The sequence below is a fragment of the Castor canadensis genome, chromosome 1 (genome assembly GCF_047511655.1).
Source record: "Castor canadensis chromosome 1, mCasCan1.hap1v2, whole genome shotgun sequence".
NCBI lineage: Eukaryota > Metazoa > Chordata > Mammalia > Rodentia > Castoridae > Castor > Castor canadensis.
The window spans coordinates 26214860-26233159 of NC_133386.1; the positions used below are offsets into that span (position 1 = coordinate 26214860).

General features: G+C 42.9%; 1 protein-coding gene across 1 annotated transcript; it reads left to right on the top strand.

Moving 5' to 3' along the window:
- The first annotated feature begins 2955 nt into the window (after window positions 1–2955).
- On the top strand, window positions 2956–17531 carry Perp (p53 apoptosis effector related to PMP22). The gene is made up of 3 exons (XM_020179423.2): window positions 2956–3263; window positions 11794–11934; window positions 16112–17531. Exons 1-3 carry the CDS (start codon window positions 3050–3052, stop codon window positions 16336–16338), a joined length of 582 nt encoding a protein of 193 aa, XP_020035012.1. The 5' UTR covers window positions 2956–3049; the 3' UTR covers window positions 16339–17531.
- Window positions 17532–18300: the final 769 nt, after the last annotated feature.

An 18300-nucleotide genomic window follows, 5' to 3' on the forward strand; every position in this document is an offset into this window, starting at 1 on the left:
TAAGTTCACCCCCTCCATCATGATCCTTTATCCCTCCCCCCATTCTTAGAATAGTTTCAACAGGTCTCATTTTCAGTTTTCTTAAATGTGTACAAAATATTTCCACGTATTCCTCCTCCTTCACCCTTTCCTTATCTCCTCCACGCTCCCACTGGGACCAATTCCCAGACAGGGCCTGTTTTACCTTCCTGTCTGCTGTTTTTGGAAAAAGACATTTTTGCTTGTTTAAGATCACTCTACAGGGAGTTTCATTGCGACATTTCCATTTATATATGTATTATAACCCGAACTGGCTCATCCCTTCCACTTTTCTCCTTTTAGTCCTCTTCTTATGGTGGTTTCACAGGTTTAAAAGTTCTGCATTCATGGTCGTGTAGAGTGCATCCACCATGTTCACCTTCTTTCCTTCTGAAAGAAGGAAACTTTTGAGGAAAATATTATTATTTTTGGCGGTACTAGGTTTGAACTGAGGACTTCCCTCCTGCTAGGCAGGTGCTCTACCTCTTGAGTCACGCCCCCAATCCTTCAATGTACCTATTTTCATTTTTGAGAGGGGCTCTGCAATTCCTATATATTCCAGTAGGGGGAACTAGCACACTAGCATTCTACGAATACGGCTGTGATGAATGACCCCGCGGTCTTAGTGACTCTGGTTGGTATCCATACATAGAATTGCTTCTTAAAAACACGATTCGTTTTCCCCCTTTTCAAACTCATTAAACAGAAAACATGAGAAAGTCATCGTCCTCATGGTTAACAACAGTTCAGTCTCCTTTTGCCACCTCCAGGCACTGTCCTGACCACTTTACAGTTAGGGCTTTTGTGTTTGTTTGCTTTCCTTTGTTTTGTTTTTGAGACATCATCTCACTACACAGCCTCAAACCTTTGATCCTCGTGCCTCTGCCTCCTGAGTGCTGGGGTGATAAGCATGTGCCACCTTTATATTCAACCTTTTAATACTCATTACAAAACTATGGGGCAAACACAATCTACAGATAAGGAAACTGAGGCACAAACAAGTTAAGTAACTCACCCAATGTCACAGATGAGCAGGCTCCTGGACGACTATGTGCTGCCTCTGCCTGAATCATGTCAACAACATTATTGTTGGAACCGACGCAGGGTCAGTGTAGTATTATAGAAGTAATAAACAGAAGTATATATACATATATACACATACATATAGAAACCCACCAAAAACTGTTAAAAAGGAGGGGAAGGAGGGAGGCTATGAAAGAGCAATATAGGTGGGGTGAATTTGATCAAAGTACATTATATGCATTTTGCAGATATCACAATGAAAACCTTTTATACAATAAATGTATGCTAATCAAAATCAAATTAAAAAAAGAAAACCTGAAAAAAAATCTGAACAGCTACTTTCCTTCATTCAACTCCGCATTAAGGAGCTCTTTACTTCGAATCCATTGGAACCGTTTCACTGGAAGAAATTGACATTCTATCTAGTCTCAGGTCGTTCAGACATGAAGACACCAGTGAAACTTTCATTTGGTCTGCAACCATTTTGTTTATTATCAGTACTGTTTGCTTGTAAGAATATAATTTTTCCCTCACAAATACATTACGCGTCAGTAAGGAAGCAAATGTTGTCATCGGCGTTGAAAACCCTCCGAACATAAACGTCACCGTCTACAGCGCCGGCGCACGCAGCTGTCCCTTGGCAGAGTTCTCCTGTGCTATTCTTTGAAAGTGAAAATATTTGCCTCTCATGAGCATCGGTGGACTTGGTTTACGTAAAATGAAGGGTAGGGCAATGATTTCCTGTGGTTTCAGACGCTAACCTTCTCAAAACACCTAACTCTGTTCTTCCTCAAAAAAGGTCCGGGAGCTGCGGGAGACAAGCAGCCTTCCGCTTCTGTGCAACACCGAATTTGAAACGTTAAGAACTTCCCGTCTCTTTCCCACTTAACGAATGGAAAATGGAAACCACACGGATTCAGAACTCTTTGAGCTCAGGGATATTGTAGTGATTTACCCCAGGCCACCATGGCGCGGACACTGAGGCCTTGTTTCTTCGCAGCGCCACCCCTGGGTCGCCGCGCCCTCCCCGCCACACCTGGGGAGTCACGGCCGGGACGGAAGCTGGCTCCCAGCGCAGGGGTGGGATGGCAGCTGCTGGCTGCTTGCTGACGTGTGCTTTTTATTGGGTGAGACAAAACTCATAAAGATAGAGTAGATAAAGTGGGATTGAAAGAGCTAGAGACTATGGAAAGGCATGGATGCGGGCTGAGGCGACACGAAGTTATCTGGGGGCAGCCGGTCCGCGCTTTGGTTAAATCAAATGTGATCATCCACCACGGTCCTGGGCTCCTCTGCTGACCACACCCCGACACCGGGGCCCGCAGATAAGAGACCGTGGCCTGGCAGAAAAGCCCGGCGGTAAACAGTTCTAGGACTGAGGGAGCCAAGTCCAAGGTGCAAAGGTCCCCGCAGGAGGTGGCCCGTGCTGCCTGACAGCCCCGGTGGGGACGCGGGGCTGGGGTGCACACGCACGAACCCTCGAGGTGCAGCTGGACCCCTCCCCCCCACACACCGCCCACCGCACGTAAACGCGAACTTGGCCTCGGCCGCGCCTCGCAGCACCGCGGGGACTGCAGCAGACCGCGCGCGGGCGGGGAGGCGCTGGGAAGGACGCGCGCACGGAGGGGATCGGGCAGGGGACGAGGGGTGCGCGCCCCGCAGAGCCCCGCAGAGCCCCGCAGAGCCCCGCGCGGGGGCAGGGTCGCCCCAGGCAGGGTTAACCCGCGCTGTGTCACCCGAGCCCGCGCCCCGCCCCTCGCGGTGTCCCGCCCCGCTCCCCTCCGGGCCGCCGGGCAGGTCGGGGCGGGCGCGCGGTGAGTCACCGCCGTCCAGGTGGGGCCCGCGCCGCTCCCCGCGCCCCGCGCCCCGGACTCCCTCCCTTCCTCCCTCCTCCCGGAGCCGCCTCCCGCCGCCTCCTCCCTTTTGTCGCGGCGCCCGCGCTCGCCCGCCACTCTCCTCGCCGCCCGTGCCCCGCGCGCTCCTCCGCTCCGCGCCGCTCCCCGACGACATGCTGCGCTGCGGCCTGGCCTGCGAGCGCTGCAGGTGGATCCTACCCCTGCTCCTGCTCAGCGCCATCGCCTTCGACATCATCGCGCTGTCCGGCCGCGGCTGGCTGCAGTCGAGCAACCACCTGCAGACGTCCTCGCTGTGGTGGCGGTGCTTCGACGAGGGCGGCGGCAGCGGCTCCTACGACGATGGCTGCCAGAGCCTCATGGATTACGGTGAGTGCCTGCCGGCGCCTCCAGGAAGCCCGCCGGGCCGCGGCCTGAGGCGGCCGCTGCATACCTAAAATCCCAACCAGGTTAGGGTAGTGGTTGCTTAAAAAAAAAAAAAAAAAGTCTTTCCAGAGCTCAGGCTCTTCATCCAACCTGAACCAAAATGAAGCAAGAACTGAGCTCAAAACCGGAACCAGATGGTCCTACTTGAGACCATGTTTTATTTCACAGGTCTGTCGGTTACCTGGCCTGATTTCAGCCACTGCAAAGGTTTAGATGAGTAACCATAACGAAGAAAGTGTATTTTCTTGGAAACCTAGCGAAGTTTTTTCCCTAGTTCTCTTCCTCCTCTGCTTGGTCTCATGATTAAAATATAAGTATTTTATTTTACAGAAGGGTGGTTTCCTTTAACTAGATCTAAGTGAAGAAAGACCTTTCAGGCAAAGTTTTAGCAGTTATGATCTCAATGGATACTTCAGTATCTTACCCGTCGGGCTAGTTCTTGTTAGCACTTGTTTTGGGGAGTGGCCTTTTGGCTTAGCACGGCATTGTTGTTTGGAAAATTGATTTATTTTAACCTCATTTGAAATCTAAAAAGCGAACACATCTGTGCGGGCGGCAAAATGAAGACGAGTTGGAGTGTTCTTGTTTTCCAACCTGGAGAAACCTTGGTGTTTGGTTTGTAAACAGGAAAAGGCACAGGGGTGCAGGGTGCCCACCCGCCCTCTCCCTCTCCCCCCTCCCCCGCCCTGCTTACGGTAGATGTAACAGCTAGAGATTTAGGATTAGCGATGTGCGTGGGGAGTGGGTGAGCATGACTTTAAAGCCAAAGGAGGTTTCACCTACTGAGTTTTAAAGTTTTAAACAGAAAGCAAGCTACCCTGCTGTTTTTCATTTTCTCACTTTTACCATTAACTTAATCCTTTCTCCAAAGTAGCTCGGGGCTTCCAACCAAACCCTATTTCTGGTTCCAGGGCCTGCATCTGCAGCTTGGTGTTGCTTATCTGTTCTAGAATCCTTTGGAAGTTCTGAGGATGAACTTTCACTGAAAAGGTGCCCACTAGGCAGGCAATAAAATGTAAAGACTGCAAGGAATTCCTGCTTTCCTCAAAGTTTATGTTTTTCTTCTCTGAAAACACACAAGCGCGCGCCTGCCAAGGTTTGTGTTATCCTAAATCCTTTAGGTTTTTAAAGGGATTTCATTACTTTGAAATAGTACAATTGTATCTTTTAGTTAAAATGTATTCAAACTCCAGTCTCTTTCAGGGGGTTGAACAGCTTTGCTTGTGGGTCTTTTATTTAAAATAGATTTTGATGATTACACGTCATTGCAAAGACTCATACAAACCCAAGGAATTCTCAGAGGCCCTCCACTCCGGAAGTAAGCTGGCAGAGGCAGGAGGGCAGCACTCTGGCTGGGACATGACTGGGGCCGCCACTCTGGCTGCAGCCACAGCCTTCTTGGGAAACACGCACAGTGCTGTTTTACTGCGCCTTGCCAGGCAGAGTGAGCGCACCTTTTAGGGTGTGGCTGTTCCAACCTCCAACTGAGATACTACTTCGTTTTTGGAAGGAAATAAGCAGGTTTTGTTTCTAGTTTGTTTTATTTTATTTTTTTTAATTGGAAGTCTGAAGCATTATCCTTTTTCATTGTAAAAACAAAAAAGAACAAACAAACAAAACCCACCCATCCAGTGCATAGTTTGTTTCCATTAGCTGGGGAAAATGGTCTTTGGAAAAGCTTAGTTTTCCAAACAAATCTTGAAAAATCTCCTAGCACTTTTATGAGACAGCAGACCTGATTTTCGCCCATCACTGGTGGCTTTAACCTCACCATGGAGTAACTCCTGTTACCCTATTTGCAAAGATGATGACATGCCAGGAGACTCCAGGCTCTTGCTCAGGATCTCGATTCGAATCAGCAGTCCAGGATAGACTGCTGTAAGTGACCGTGGGAAGAAACAATACATAGGATACCTCCAAGGAAGGGCCCCTCCCACGCTTGCCGGTAAAGATGAGTTTCCATGCTGCTTTCTTCTTCTGCCACATCCATCGTGAACTGTTGGCTCGGATTGCCACACAAGTGGAGAAATTATGTACTCCACACTACAGTGTGGTTAGCTAGGCATCTCTGAACCCTGCAGATTGTCTTTCAGGTCATGCTGTCTCTCAAATGCAATAGGCAGTTTGCACATACTCAGACATGTATGAAAACACACGATCTTGCTTAGCAAGGAACAAGGCGGATGGGTGGCTCTGATTACAATATCTCAGTGAAGAGAGTTATGCTCTGTAGAGAATATAGAGTGTGTACATCCATTTCTAAAAGACTTTGGATTCACCATTGTTAACTATTCAGAAACAGACTTTTTATTGCAAAGTGTTGACTATCTTCTTTACTGAGTAATATAGCATTCATACATTCATGGTGGTGGTGAAGTCACAGGTTATTCCTGACAAGTATTGACGTTAACGCTAAAGAATATGGATGTTTTTATAAAGGCAAATAGTTCCTTAAAATTATAAATGTTAATAAGAAAATACTCTTCCCTGTTAGTGATAGTCTTTTTTTGGGGGGGGGGAGGTACTGGGGTTTGAATTTAGGGTCTACACCTTGAGCCACTCCACCAGCCCTTTTTTTGTGTTGCTGTTTTTGAGATAGGGACTTGCAAACTATTTGCCCAGGCTGGCTTCAAACCTTAATCCTCCTGATCTCTGCCTCCTGAGTAGCTAGGATTACAGGCATGAGCCACCAGTGCCTGGCTTTTAACAGAACTTTGAATGACCAAGTCGTCTTGTTTTTCCTCACCAATAGGCCAAATTATACTCTGGGCATTTTCTCTTACCTGATGGTAGAGCTAAAGTAACACCTAGTTTAACAGTTTTAAATTTTTTGATTTTTATTTGCCAAGAAGGACACGAAAATCTGTATTTGTGACTGCAATCAACTTGCAAGCTTAAACTTGAATGAGTGTTCACATATACTGTGTTTGCACAGCCAGCACCTTCTTTTCCAGTTTCAGAAGAGAATTCATCTGGCAGTTATCTTAAGCATCAGCTATGCAGATTTCAAATCGTAAGGCCAGCTTGTCAGATTGGAGAAGGATGGGGATGAGTTTATGCACCAGCAGAAAAGGGAAGGAGGTGGAAAGTCGGTGCCTGGAATCTGAACTGAGATTAGCAGTAACCACGCAGACAGCCTCTGTCCCTTTTGAGGGATCTGACTTGGCTTTGCCCTATAATGTGCAGCCTCATGGGCTGTTCACTCTCACCAAAGCCCTGGGCTCATTAGCAGCTCAGGACAGAGGGGGTCCCTTTATCTAGTCACTCAGTTCTATCATCTAGTCACTCAGTTCTAATTCTTGGATGATGCTATTTGTTTGTCCTCTCTCACTTCAGCTGAGCTGAGCTGAAATGTGCTTCCCTGAAATCCTGGCTTTCCAGCCTCCTTCCATCAGACAGATTTCAGATATTTGGAATTTCCAATTGGCTGCTAGTTATCTTGTCTTCAGAGTACATTTCACCTCTTTCTGTGCAGGATATTTTCCTTCCTCATTGATTAGATAAAAGAAGACATGAAAGGTCAAGTACCACTGGGTTCAGTTTGAGGAGAAAATGCCAAGCACGAAAGGAATCTCACACCAGCTAGGGGTGCTGGCCTCTGTGGCTCCCCTTCCTTTCCTCTGCTGAGCCATTCCTTACTCCTTCCTATGTAGATTGTTTGCAGGTGAAATCTTGCTTTTCTTCTGGAGTTTTGCCCCTCTAAGTGTCACTACCAGCATCATTGGCCTGCTCTGGGGTTTGCTGGACTTTCAGGGTCTTGGTCCCCCACCCACAATCAAGTCTGCTTTGTGACAAGTTCCCCAGGTGATTAGCAAGAGCTTTTGAGTTTCAGAAGCCTTGACCAAGTCACTGAAGATTACCTCCTCATTGAATATATAAAAACAATATTTATGACTATAATAGCCATCCATGACCATATTTCTTTGTAGATAGGATCTTTTATTTTTAAACTATGGTCCTATCCAGATTTCAGTTCTGTCCTTCGTAGGGCATAAAGAACCTCATAGAAACAGATCGCCCAGCGGGGCCTTTGCTGTTGCCAATAGATGAAGCCTTTGTTCTGGAAAGGGAATGAACCCTTTCAGAAGCCTGCTGTGTAGATGTCTTCAGGACCCTAAGCAACGGGGGTGGACTGCTGACTGGTTTGGTCTGTTTGGTGCCCACCAGTAAAACTCATGAATGTAGCAAATCTGTGAAAAGAAGCACTAACTTTGGGGGGAAGTAGTGATAGTCTCCAAAGTATTTACTGACAGATAAGAATATTAGCTACACTTTCCTGATCATGAGGTAAAAGGATTTTTTCTTCATAAGTTTCAGTTTATCATTTCTAACCTGATTTTCAAGGTGTTTATTTTTACTTTTTTTGTTGTTGTTCTTTTCTTATCAGTTGTCCTTACTGGTCTTTTCCTAGTCATATTTGCCTTGTAATGTTGCATTTTCCTGTGTAGTTTCTGTAAAATAAAAAAATACAGCATGTTTCTTCACACAAAGAACTCAGAACTACCTCCTAGGAAAAAGTTGGCTTCATTATTGGACATTCATTGGCTTCCATGTTCTTGATTTTAAGTTTCAAGCCTTGCAGGTTATAACTAAGTTTGATGACCAGCTGTTGTTCATCTCTAGGGATCTTTGATGAACCTTATTGAAGGGTGAATTTATAATGCTTTTGGTTTCTTTGATGACATAAACTTCTTCAAGTAGTGCTTAGAAATAAATTTTGACCATATGTAGAATACATTTATAAAATTCCAAATTGATCTTCACTTTAGGAAATAAGATAAACAAAAATTTCTACAGAGAAACTTACCATCTATTTGCTTGGAGTATTACATGTTATGTGATCTCAATTCAGAGGATGACACCTGTCAATGAGAAACACACACACACACTGAGGATAGGCAGTGAAATTTGTTACACAAAATAGTAATGAAGTACAGACTTGTGTTCTGACTAGATAAAGGGGAAGCCTGCTTTCAAAGACCTGTGGACTGTGTGTTGAAAGAAGTAGCATTTATATATATATTAGGCCCATTCTTGGCAACTAAGTGAGATGAAAGGTAGAGCCATCTTAACCTTTCAAATGTAAGTTGTGACAATAGCCATGCTCTAAGATCATGCGACCGATGGTCCCCTTCTCAGACAGAACACTGGGTCACAGGCACCCTGCTCAGACCTGGTTTGGTTCTTCTCATCAAACAAAATAGTCACTGACAGGAGAAGGTAGACTGCCTTACATGGACTGGTCTGTCATTCATCAGTTAAGATCTTTAGAACCATGCCAAGATTAATGTGTAACTGATAGTTAAATGATTCAGTGCGGTGTTGATTTCTGGCTATAAGGAGCAGGTTTTACGTGTTTTGCAACTGACGCAGCCTTTCTCAAGGCAAAAAGTTGCTTAATTTTCCATTTTGATTGTCTTTAGACTCAGCATTTTAAATATCCAAGACCTTAACTAAGTTGATTTAACAGGAATTCATTTACTATTTATTTTACTTAATTCCTTCCAAGTACCTGAAACTAAGCATAAATTATTGCTTTGGCTAAAATGTTAGAGGGAATAGTAGCAATAATTTGCTGGTGTTAATTTTCTGAGATAAAGAGGCAAAATTAATACTACCGTTTACTGCACCATTATACATGATTTAATAGCTAGACGTTTAAGACACTAAGATGTGATTGTAAAAGTTTGATTATTGAAACATGTTCCTTGAAAGAAAGTTCTCCGGTTTGTATTGAAAACTGGCGTTCTGCTTTGCAGTGTATTGCCCATGTTAACCATCTGAGCGCATATACAGTGTGTTGCCTCTCTCTGCAGTCTCAAGCTTGTGAACTCATAAAAGGAGAAGTAAGGCTTTGCATATTTGAATTTAATTGGACTTCAGATTTAATTGGACTTGATGATTAGCAGTTGCCACAATAATCTATAGAAATGAGACTGTAATTGACAGTGGGTCACACACTGAAGGTAACATGCTCTTTGTATAGGGCTGAGTCTGTTTTGTAAGGAGTTTAATCATCTCTCTTATTCTTACACTTCACTATGGATATAAGAAACAGGATTACTAAAATGCAGATCTCCGGGCCCCATCTCAGAAGCTCTGAGTCTGGAGGGAGTCCCAGGAATCTATGTTTTCAGTAAGCACCACTGCTTAATATGACACTGGTCTGGGGGATTTGCTTGGAGTTCTCATTAGTTAATTACTGCTCTTTCCAAAGTTTGGTTCCTTCCCTTTTATATTCCCTAACTTGAAGGACAAGGCCAAAGTGAGAAAAGAGACATATTAAACATCACATTTTGACTTTATTCCTTTCCACTTTAAAGTAAAACATTCCTGTTCTAATCTACCCCTAAAATTGACAGGAAGAACAAGATTTGCAGGGAAGAGTAAGAACAGGTCCAGTCATGTAGCATCTTACCCCTTTCACCATTGCTACCAAGGGGTTGCTTTGTGGAAGAATATAGTATTTTTGAGGTATATAAAAATGTTTTTTCCCCTTAATAACCTTCTGTGTCCCAGGCACTCCCGCAGCTAGAGGAAACCCTGGAGGGAGTGTGGGAGTTGAAGAGGGGAGCGGGAGCTTAGCCCAGGTTTGTGTGTGACAGGTGACAATAGGAAAGTGAGGAACAATCTTTAGGGACATGTAGAACCTTGTGGATGTAGAGAAAAAAAGAAAACTTGGTCCTCGAGAAAGGTTAGGGGAATAGAGCAGGACCCCTTTGAGCAGTGGGAACTGGGCAGGGCATAACAACTGACAATTTTCACACATGGTGCGCACCCTCACAATAACTTCCCAACAAGGCACAAAGCCTGCATTAACAGATGAGGAGACTGGCGTGTGGCCAAAAGGTGGCTGAGGCAGTGGATGAACAAGGTCCACTTGGCTCCAAGCCCTTGCTTTTCCTGTGAGCCCACATCTTTGTTTTGACTACTCAAATACCTAGAATTAAGTGAGGACATTGACAGCCATGGTGTGTGTTAGAGAGTAGAGGTGACACCAGGGCGAGGGGCACACCAGTCTCCTTTCCAAAGGCAATAAAGAGTAAGCCTAAGAGCACATGTTTTTCTAAGAACAAATGAATGGATAAACAAAATGTGGGATATCTATACAAAAGAATATTATTGAGCCATAAAAAAGAATGAAATACTAATTGATGCTATAAAATTAATGATCCTCAAAAAATAGTGTGCTTGGTGAAAGATGTCAGTCACAAAAGGCCACATGGTGCATGATTCCATTTATGAGAAATATACAGAATAGGCAAATTGAGAGAGACAGAGATTAGTGGTGCAGGGGCTGGAGGCACAGGGGGAGGGGGAGTAATTGCTCGTGGGTACAGCGTTTCTTTTTAGGATGATAAAAATGACCTGGATAAAAATGATCTGTATAGCCCTGTGAATGTAGCAAACCTCACAGTGTTGTATACTTTAAAAGGGTGCATTTTGGATACCTTTAAAAAGTCATGCTTTGCATTCAGACAGGCTAGAAATCAAAATGTCTACACCTTTTACCAGCTGTGTGGCCATGGGAGGTCATCTGACCTCTCAGAGCTTCAGTACACCCTCATTTCCAGCCTAGACATGATGGTTGTGGGAGCCTCAATTTTTTGGGAGGATTCAGGGAGTGTTCGTGTTAGTTTGTAACTCTGGAGGCAGGGAGGTGGGTGGAGAGGTTTGGGAACTCAGTGCAGGCTGGACGATAGAAATTTCTAGATGGTTTCTGTGTGGTGGCTCTTCCTATTTCCTCAGGTGCAAAGTGGAATCACACAGGGCTAGATGTGCCCATGTAGGTCTTCCAACTTTGAAGTCACTTTCTGTCTCACTCTGACTTTTTTTTTAGGGCCAAATCAATCATTAAGAACTCTTGTGCAATAAACTCTGAAAACTTCAGAAATAAAATTTTAAGCAGAAAAGTAGAAAGGTTGTTTGCTACCACACTTGGTGTAGAATCATAGCTGCTTCTCTATAATTGTTTTATGTAGCATCTCTGCCTAGTCATCAATATATAGTCTCAGTGATTATTTTTGCATGAAAATAAACATTAATATGAAACAAAAATCCCTTAAAGATATTGGAACATTTCTTAAAGAGTTTATAATTTGAATTGCTCAGTTCCAGGAGTGTTTATTATGGTCATGTTGTGTTAGAACCTTTTACATATACCTCTTTGAATGGCAAAATTATTACATGAGAAATGGTTAATGAAGCTGAAATTTATTTCAGAGAAAAGCATCCCTGAATCTCAGTATATCAGTGTCCTGTGCTTGCATTGCTTAAAATGTGAAGGTGCTTACGTAATGTCAAAAAAAAAAAAAAAACACCCCAAATGTGTCCCTCCATCCAACTTTAGCTAATAGAAAGAAAACAAAACCCTACTGATATTTGATAAGCAAATTTAACTTGTGCCAGACCTGGAATCTGCAGCACAGAACTTGTGGCCGTCTCAGTAATTTCCGTTTCCTTTGTCTTGCAGCGTGGGGAAGAGCGGCGGCCGCCATGCTCTTCTGTGGCTTTATCATCCTCTGTATCTGCTTCATCTTGTCCTTCTTTGCCCTCTGTGGACCCCAGATGCTCGTCTTCCTCAGAGTGATTGGAGGCCTCCTGGCCCTGGCGGGTAAGACCACGCAGCAGTCAGTCTTCATTCATCCCCAGTGAGCGTCAGCAGGGTGGTGTTGGATCCCACCAGGAAGAACCATGGCAATTAGTGTTTCTGATCTATTCTGGAAACAGGTTCCCAGGAGCTGAAGAATCAGAGGAGAGATATGATTTAGGATTTTTGCTCTTATGCTTTAGACAGTATTCTGGGCTGCCCATTCATGTGACAAAGTGTGTCCTCTGTGTGTCCCTGTCTTCCTTAGGTGGCTCCATCCACTGATACGTACTGAGGGGACCAGGGCTGTGTCAGCCCTGAAAGTACAGTGGACTCAGAGTGGTCCCCAGTGCTGCCTTGCTGTGAGCACTGTGCTGAGGGGAACTGAGTGTCCTTGAACCATGTCACTGCTGAGTTTTGTGATCTTAGGATGCAGTGGCTCATGAAAGGGCTTTTTGCAGTGGAACAGAGAAGGGCAGTGGAGAACTTGTGTTGGGGAAATGGTGACTCAGACACAGGTGACATGAAGAAATCTAGTTATGCAGTGGGTGGGCTCCTAATGAGCCTCTATTAGTGGACTATAAGAATTAGCTATTTAGCAGCAGGAGCTATTTGAAATGTCAGGCAGGAACCTGTCAAAGGGACAAGACCTCAGCCATGTAGCCTCATCCAGAAGCAAAGCCAGGTTTTCTGGGGAGTGGGAAGACAAGGTGCTTATAGCAACAAAGTCAGGCCACAGGTTGTTTCTCCAGACACCAACCAGGGCTCAGGAGCAGAGCAGAAATCCAGCTGTAGGCCTGGGGACAAAGCCAATGTGAGCAGACAGTCTTGGAAGCAAGTCAAAAGCCTGTGATTACAAGGGGTCTGTAAGTTCAAGCATGAGCCACCAGGAAAACCACTTTGTGTGGTGTGCCCTGCACTTATAGAAGTGGGGTTCACAGAGCCTGAGGCTGCACAAGTGAGGATCCTCAGGAAACTGACCAGGGGGGGCACAGCCTGTGCTTTGTGCTACACATTTGAAACTTTCTCTTGATTACAAACAAGGTTTGACCAAACATGGTATGCATGCTTATAATCCCAGCTACTAAGAAGACAGAGATAGGAGTGTCACGGTCCAAAGCCAACCTGGATGAAGGCATGAGATCCTATCTGAAAAATAAAGCAAAAAGGGCCGGGAGTATAACTTAAGACCCTGAGTTCAAACCCTATTACTTAAAAAAAAAAAAAAAAATCCCACCAAGTTTACTCCATGCTTCTCTTGTTTCAAGCTTTGCTTTTGGAATAATATTTTGAAAGCAGAAGTGACTTGGAATAACAAAACGCATGAGGAAATTTGTTGATCGCCACCTCCACTTGTATTTCTATTTGGCTTTTCATAGTTCAAATTTACAAGACCTTATTATAGAAACGCATTTGATATCTCTTCCTTTCCTACATCTTAGAGGACTAGATGTACATGGGCTTTAATCACCATTAGAAATAACCTTCGCTGAAGAATCCTAGTAAATTTCCATGACCCAGCAAGCTGGCTGCTAAGTAGATATCCAAAAGAATTAAAAACAGGACCTTGAACACAGAAAGCCCTCGTATGTGGCAGCATTCTTCACGAAGCCAGCGGTGGAAATGGCCAAAGTAGCCAAAAGCAAATGAATGGCTGCAGAAAATATGTACCTACAGTTGAACATTATTTGCTCATAAAAATGAATGAAATGTCGATGCACGCTGAATCGAACATGATGGACATATTAATAAGCCAGTCACAGAAGGACAAATATTATATGAATTCCATTTATATGAAGTATCTATAGATGACAAACTTAAAGAGGCAGAAGTAGAATGGAAGTTACCAGAGGCTGGAAGTAGGGGAATGTTTTGTTTTGTTTTGTTTGAGACAGGGTCTTGCTATGTAGCCTGGCCCGGCCTCAAACTCATGATCCTCCTTTCTCAGGCTTCCAAGTGTGTACCAGCATGCTCAGCTAAGGAGGTTTATAAATGGACATAGAGTTTATGCATGGATGGTGAAAAGGTTTTGGGTTTAGATAATGCATGGTCACACAACATGTGAGTGTCCTTATTGTTACTGAATTATACTCTAGGTAGTTAAAATGATAAATGTTATGTACGTATATTTTACCATAATCAAAAGTATCCTGGTGAAATTCTTTCATCCATTGCTCCCTTTTAGTATGAAAGCTGTAAGTCCTAGCCACCGCTGCCCAAGCTAACAGGGTAGCAGGGTTACTACTGTACAGAAAATTATTTCCAGCGTGCTTCAACACATGTGTCGCTGAAAGGTTCTGCCTAACGTTTTGCTCTCATTTTGTAATTTTCTATTTGTCCTCTCTTTTTAAAGTTTGATTAGTGGTATAAGAAATGAATATAGAGGAATAAAAAATCTAGGAATCTCAGTATATTTTTAGTGTTAATAATGTTTGAAAAGTCTTATTTGGTTTTTAAGATATTTCACAGCAACAGTGATTTTAAGTTATATATGTCATTGGATTAAAATCAGAAAAATAAAACACTGATATAATTTAAATTTTGTAAGAATTCATCCAAACCATTATAATAAATAACTTCATGTATGATGAACCCAAATGGATAAATAACAATATGCAACATTGGTTACTAGGGAAATTTGAGGTCAAAGAGAGAAGGATTCCTTTTGTATCCTACACATATAATATTTTGCAGTAAAGGACAAAGTTTAATAAGTTTGCCACTTAAAAAATAAAAGAAGTCAAGAAATGTTTTAAGAACTGTACCAAGTTTGCCCTTCAAAAACTGCCAGAGAGGGGATTGTTTTAATTGAGTTGAGGAGTAGAAGCAGCAAGTCAAGATATGGAGACTTCTGTCGGCTTTCTAGCAGCAGAAAAATAAATAAAAATCAAAGAAAAGAAAAAGAAAAACAGATTAGGTTGTATTTCTAGCACTAATAGGAAAAAACAAAGATGGGAGAAAAATGGCGATGAGGACTATACACAGCCAGTTGGCCCCTCCTGTGACAACAGTGTCTTAGGATTACCGCCTCACACCCCGATCATTCTGTTCACGTGGCAGTGTGCAGAGGGGACACTGAGTTAGGAGATGAGAATGCAACACAGCATATTGACATTTGATATAGCTTTATAAAATTGTGCATTCTCATTGAAAAAAGATTACAAAAATAGATTTAATAAAGTTTTGTTTATTTTAAAGTTGCTTAACATGTCAATATGTTGATTAATCATGGCGTCCTGTCACACCAAGGAGTTTAGAAATCTTGATGTCTGCCTTCCTTTCCACATCCCTGCTTATACTCTCCCCACTCCCCCCAAACACTTTGATCCTTCCCTTCTTTTATTCTTTCTGTTCTTCCATCCTGGGGTGCCCTCCCCCACCCTCTGTGTCTCCCTTCTGTTTACTCCTCACATGCCTGTCTTCTCTGGAAGCTTTTCTGGTGACACCCCACATGGATCATTCCCACCATGGGTTCATTGTCTTATTTATCATTCACTTGTTGAATGACTGTTCAACAATGTGTTAGGGAAGGTTGATACTGAGCGCTGTGTGTATGTGTGTGTGTGTGTGTGTGTGTGTGTGCACGCTACATGTCTATGTCATTTTGTCTGAATATATTAGCCACATTTGGTACAGGAAGCACAAAGATAAAACTAGACTCTTACTATCCTGCTTTCTCATGTAAAACACAATTTTGTGCTTTTTACTCTAGTTCAAAGTCACATACTTACATGTGTAATATAGAATTACTGTAATTGTTTTCTAGCTCTGTTTCATGAATTAAATGTGTGTGTGTGTGTGTGTGCCACTGCTCGGTTCCAGGTAGCTGTTATACATAATAGCTAATAATAATTTTTTGACTCTTGACTAACTAGATTCCTCTAGTTGCTTAGGATGTTTTCAGTGGATTTCTCCCCCCTTCCCTCTTTTTGTTTTCTATATTGGTGATTGAACTCAGGGCCCTGTGCATGCTAGGTAAGTGCTCTGCCACTTGAGCTACAGCCCGGTCTCATGTTAAGATTCCCAAGGCTGGCCTCTAACTGAGATCCTCCTACTTCTGCCACCTGAGCAGTTGGTGTACCACCATGCCCATCTGTTAGATGCATTTGGTTTTTAGGTGGATTCAAACTTAAAGGCAGAACGTGTCATGTGAATTCATTCATGCCGCACTCACGTGGTGGGATGTTTTTCTTCTATTTAGCTGTATTTCAGATCATTTCTCTGGTAATCTACCCCGTGAAGTACACTCAGACCTTCAGCCTTCATGCCGACTCTGCTGTCACTTACATCTATAACTGGGCCTATGGCTTCGGGTGGGCGGCCACCATCATCCTGATTGGCTGCGCCTTCTTCTTCTGCTGCCTCCCCAACTATGAAGATGACCTTCTGGGCAACGCCAAGCCCAGGTACTTCTACACATCTGCCTAGTGTGTGACGGAGAGCCAAGAAAGGCGCTGCTGCCGTGTTGGATCCAATTGGAAACTGTTCAGGCCACATGGAACCTATGACTGGCAGTGTTCAGATGGCTAAACTAGTCAAAAATGCTCAAGTAATTTGGTTGAAAATGTTTCTTAAATAGTGTTATAGTTTCATAGTCATCTTTTACATATGTTTTGTGGAGTTCAAAAAGACATATTTCTTTTTGCTAGTTACTAATAATATGCAAATCTTCCTATGTGTGAAAACTGTAACATTTATACTGCATTTGTAAAATAATATGAACATGAAGAAGGTAGAAGTGAGAAGGCTTCCAGGATTTCATAATCGGACCAAGTTTTTGTTTTTGCTAGATAGATCAGGCTGTTTGTATTAAGGGCTAAGGGGAAGAGAGAGAAACTGGTAAAAATTGTCAGTGACCAAACATTCTAAGTTTAATACAAAACAAAAAATGTTTCTTCAAGTCTTCAGCTATTTAAAGAAACAATTCAGTTCCCTACGTGCATATCACCTGTGAGAATTTCTAATTAATATTCTGAGCGATTGCATTTGTGCTAAGCTGACATTGATATGTCTCATAGGAAAGTATTCCTCCATAGCCAAAGTGGGTTGCAGTAATAAAGCCTCTTTCAGTAGTGAAATGCTAAGATAAAAATTTCTCTTTTTAAGTAGTATTGGGGTTAGGGTGAGGGCAAATGCTATCTGAAGAAACCTATACTGTTTTGTGTCTATATGTTTAGGCCCTGGGTAGACTGGATAGAAACATGGATTGATGGCTATGATGAAGCCATCTAGCAGTAGTGGTTCGGAAGGCAATTACTATGACAAAAGTGTCATTAAAACAAGGAGGCAGCTTGAATTCTTGATCTCAGGATGAACTGGGCGCTAATCATAGACACAGCACTGATAGATTGTAATGCTAACAGAAACCTAAACATACTTAAAACCTGGTCTTCTTTGGTAAACAGACCTAAAATGTCTGATGTAAACCATGCAATAGGACAATTCAGGGATGTGAGCTTCCCTGAATAGGTATTGGATGGATTATTATTGTTATTTTTTACCATTTATACTGACATAATGAAAACCAACTCATTTTATATTCATGTTATTATTTTGTAAGTTGTAGCAGAAGCAGTTGAACTTTTCATTATGAATTTTTCCCAATAAACCAGGTATTCAAATCTTTTGTCTATTTTGTAGTTCTTTTGTTGTTAATTTTCTTTTCTGGGAAAGGAATTAAGAGAATGCTTTGAGTGGGTAAAAACTTTAGACAAAACAAAATTGTGTTTTGTCAGTCTTAAGGGTCTTGCTCTTTTTGAGGTGTTCAGTTACAATTTCTGAATAAGTTTTAGTGAACTCTTCATAGTTTGCTCTGAGCAATATCTCAGATAATATCTATCCATCACTTCCAGCAGAGAGAAGCAGACTAAGTAAGTTCAGGTAGCCAGGGGACATTCTTGTGGTTTGACTGAAGAGTCATCCCTCCGTCATCTAATTACGGCCTCCTTCCTGCCATGGGTCCTCTTCCATTCAGAAAGTGAAGGTTGCAGCCTCTACCTCTTTTTCCCTGCCAGCCATCCAATTCACTAGCTGTTTCCACCATTGGTCAGAAGCTAATTCTATTACGGTCCATAGAAGTGTGAGGAGGAGGGAGGCAGGTGGAAGAACGGAGATGTTACTCCTTAGTCCTTCCTTTGGCTACTTGGCCCTTAGTAATGGATTTTCCTCATGTGCCTTTCAAAATAGGAGGTAAATGTTTCTTACCATAAATTTAAAGGAATGTAGTCTGGGTGATTATTTACACTGTTTTCATTTTAATCTAACTATTCTGTGACTGGTAGAGAATCTGATGTGGTCATTAACAATGCTGAAACCAGCAACTTCCAAAATAATCACACTGCTGGTTCAAGAAGATAACGGATATCAAAACTTAAGGAGCTTAGTTTCTTG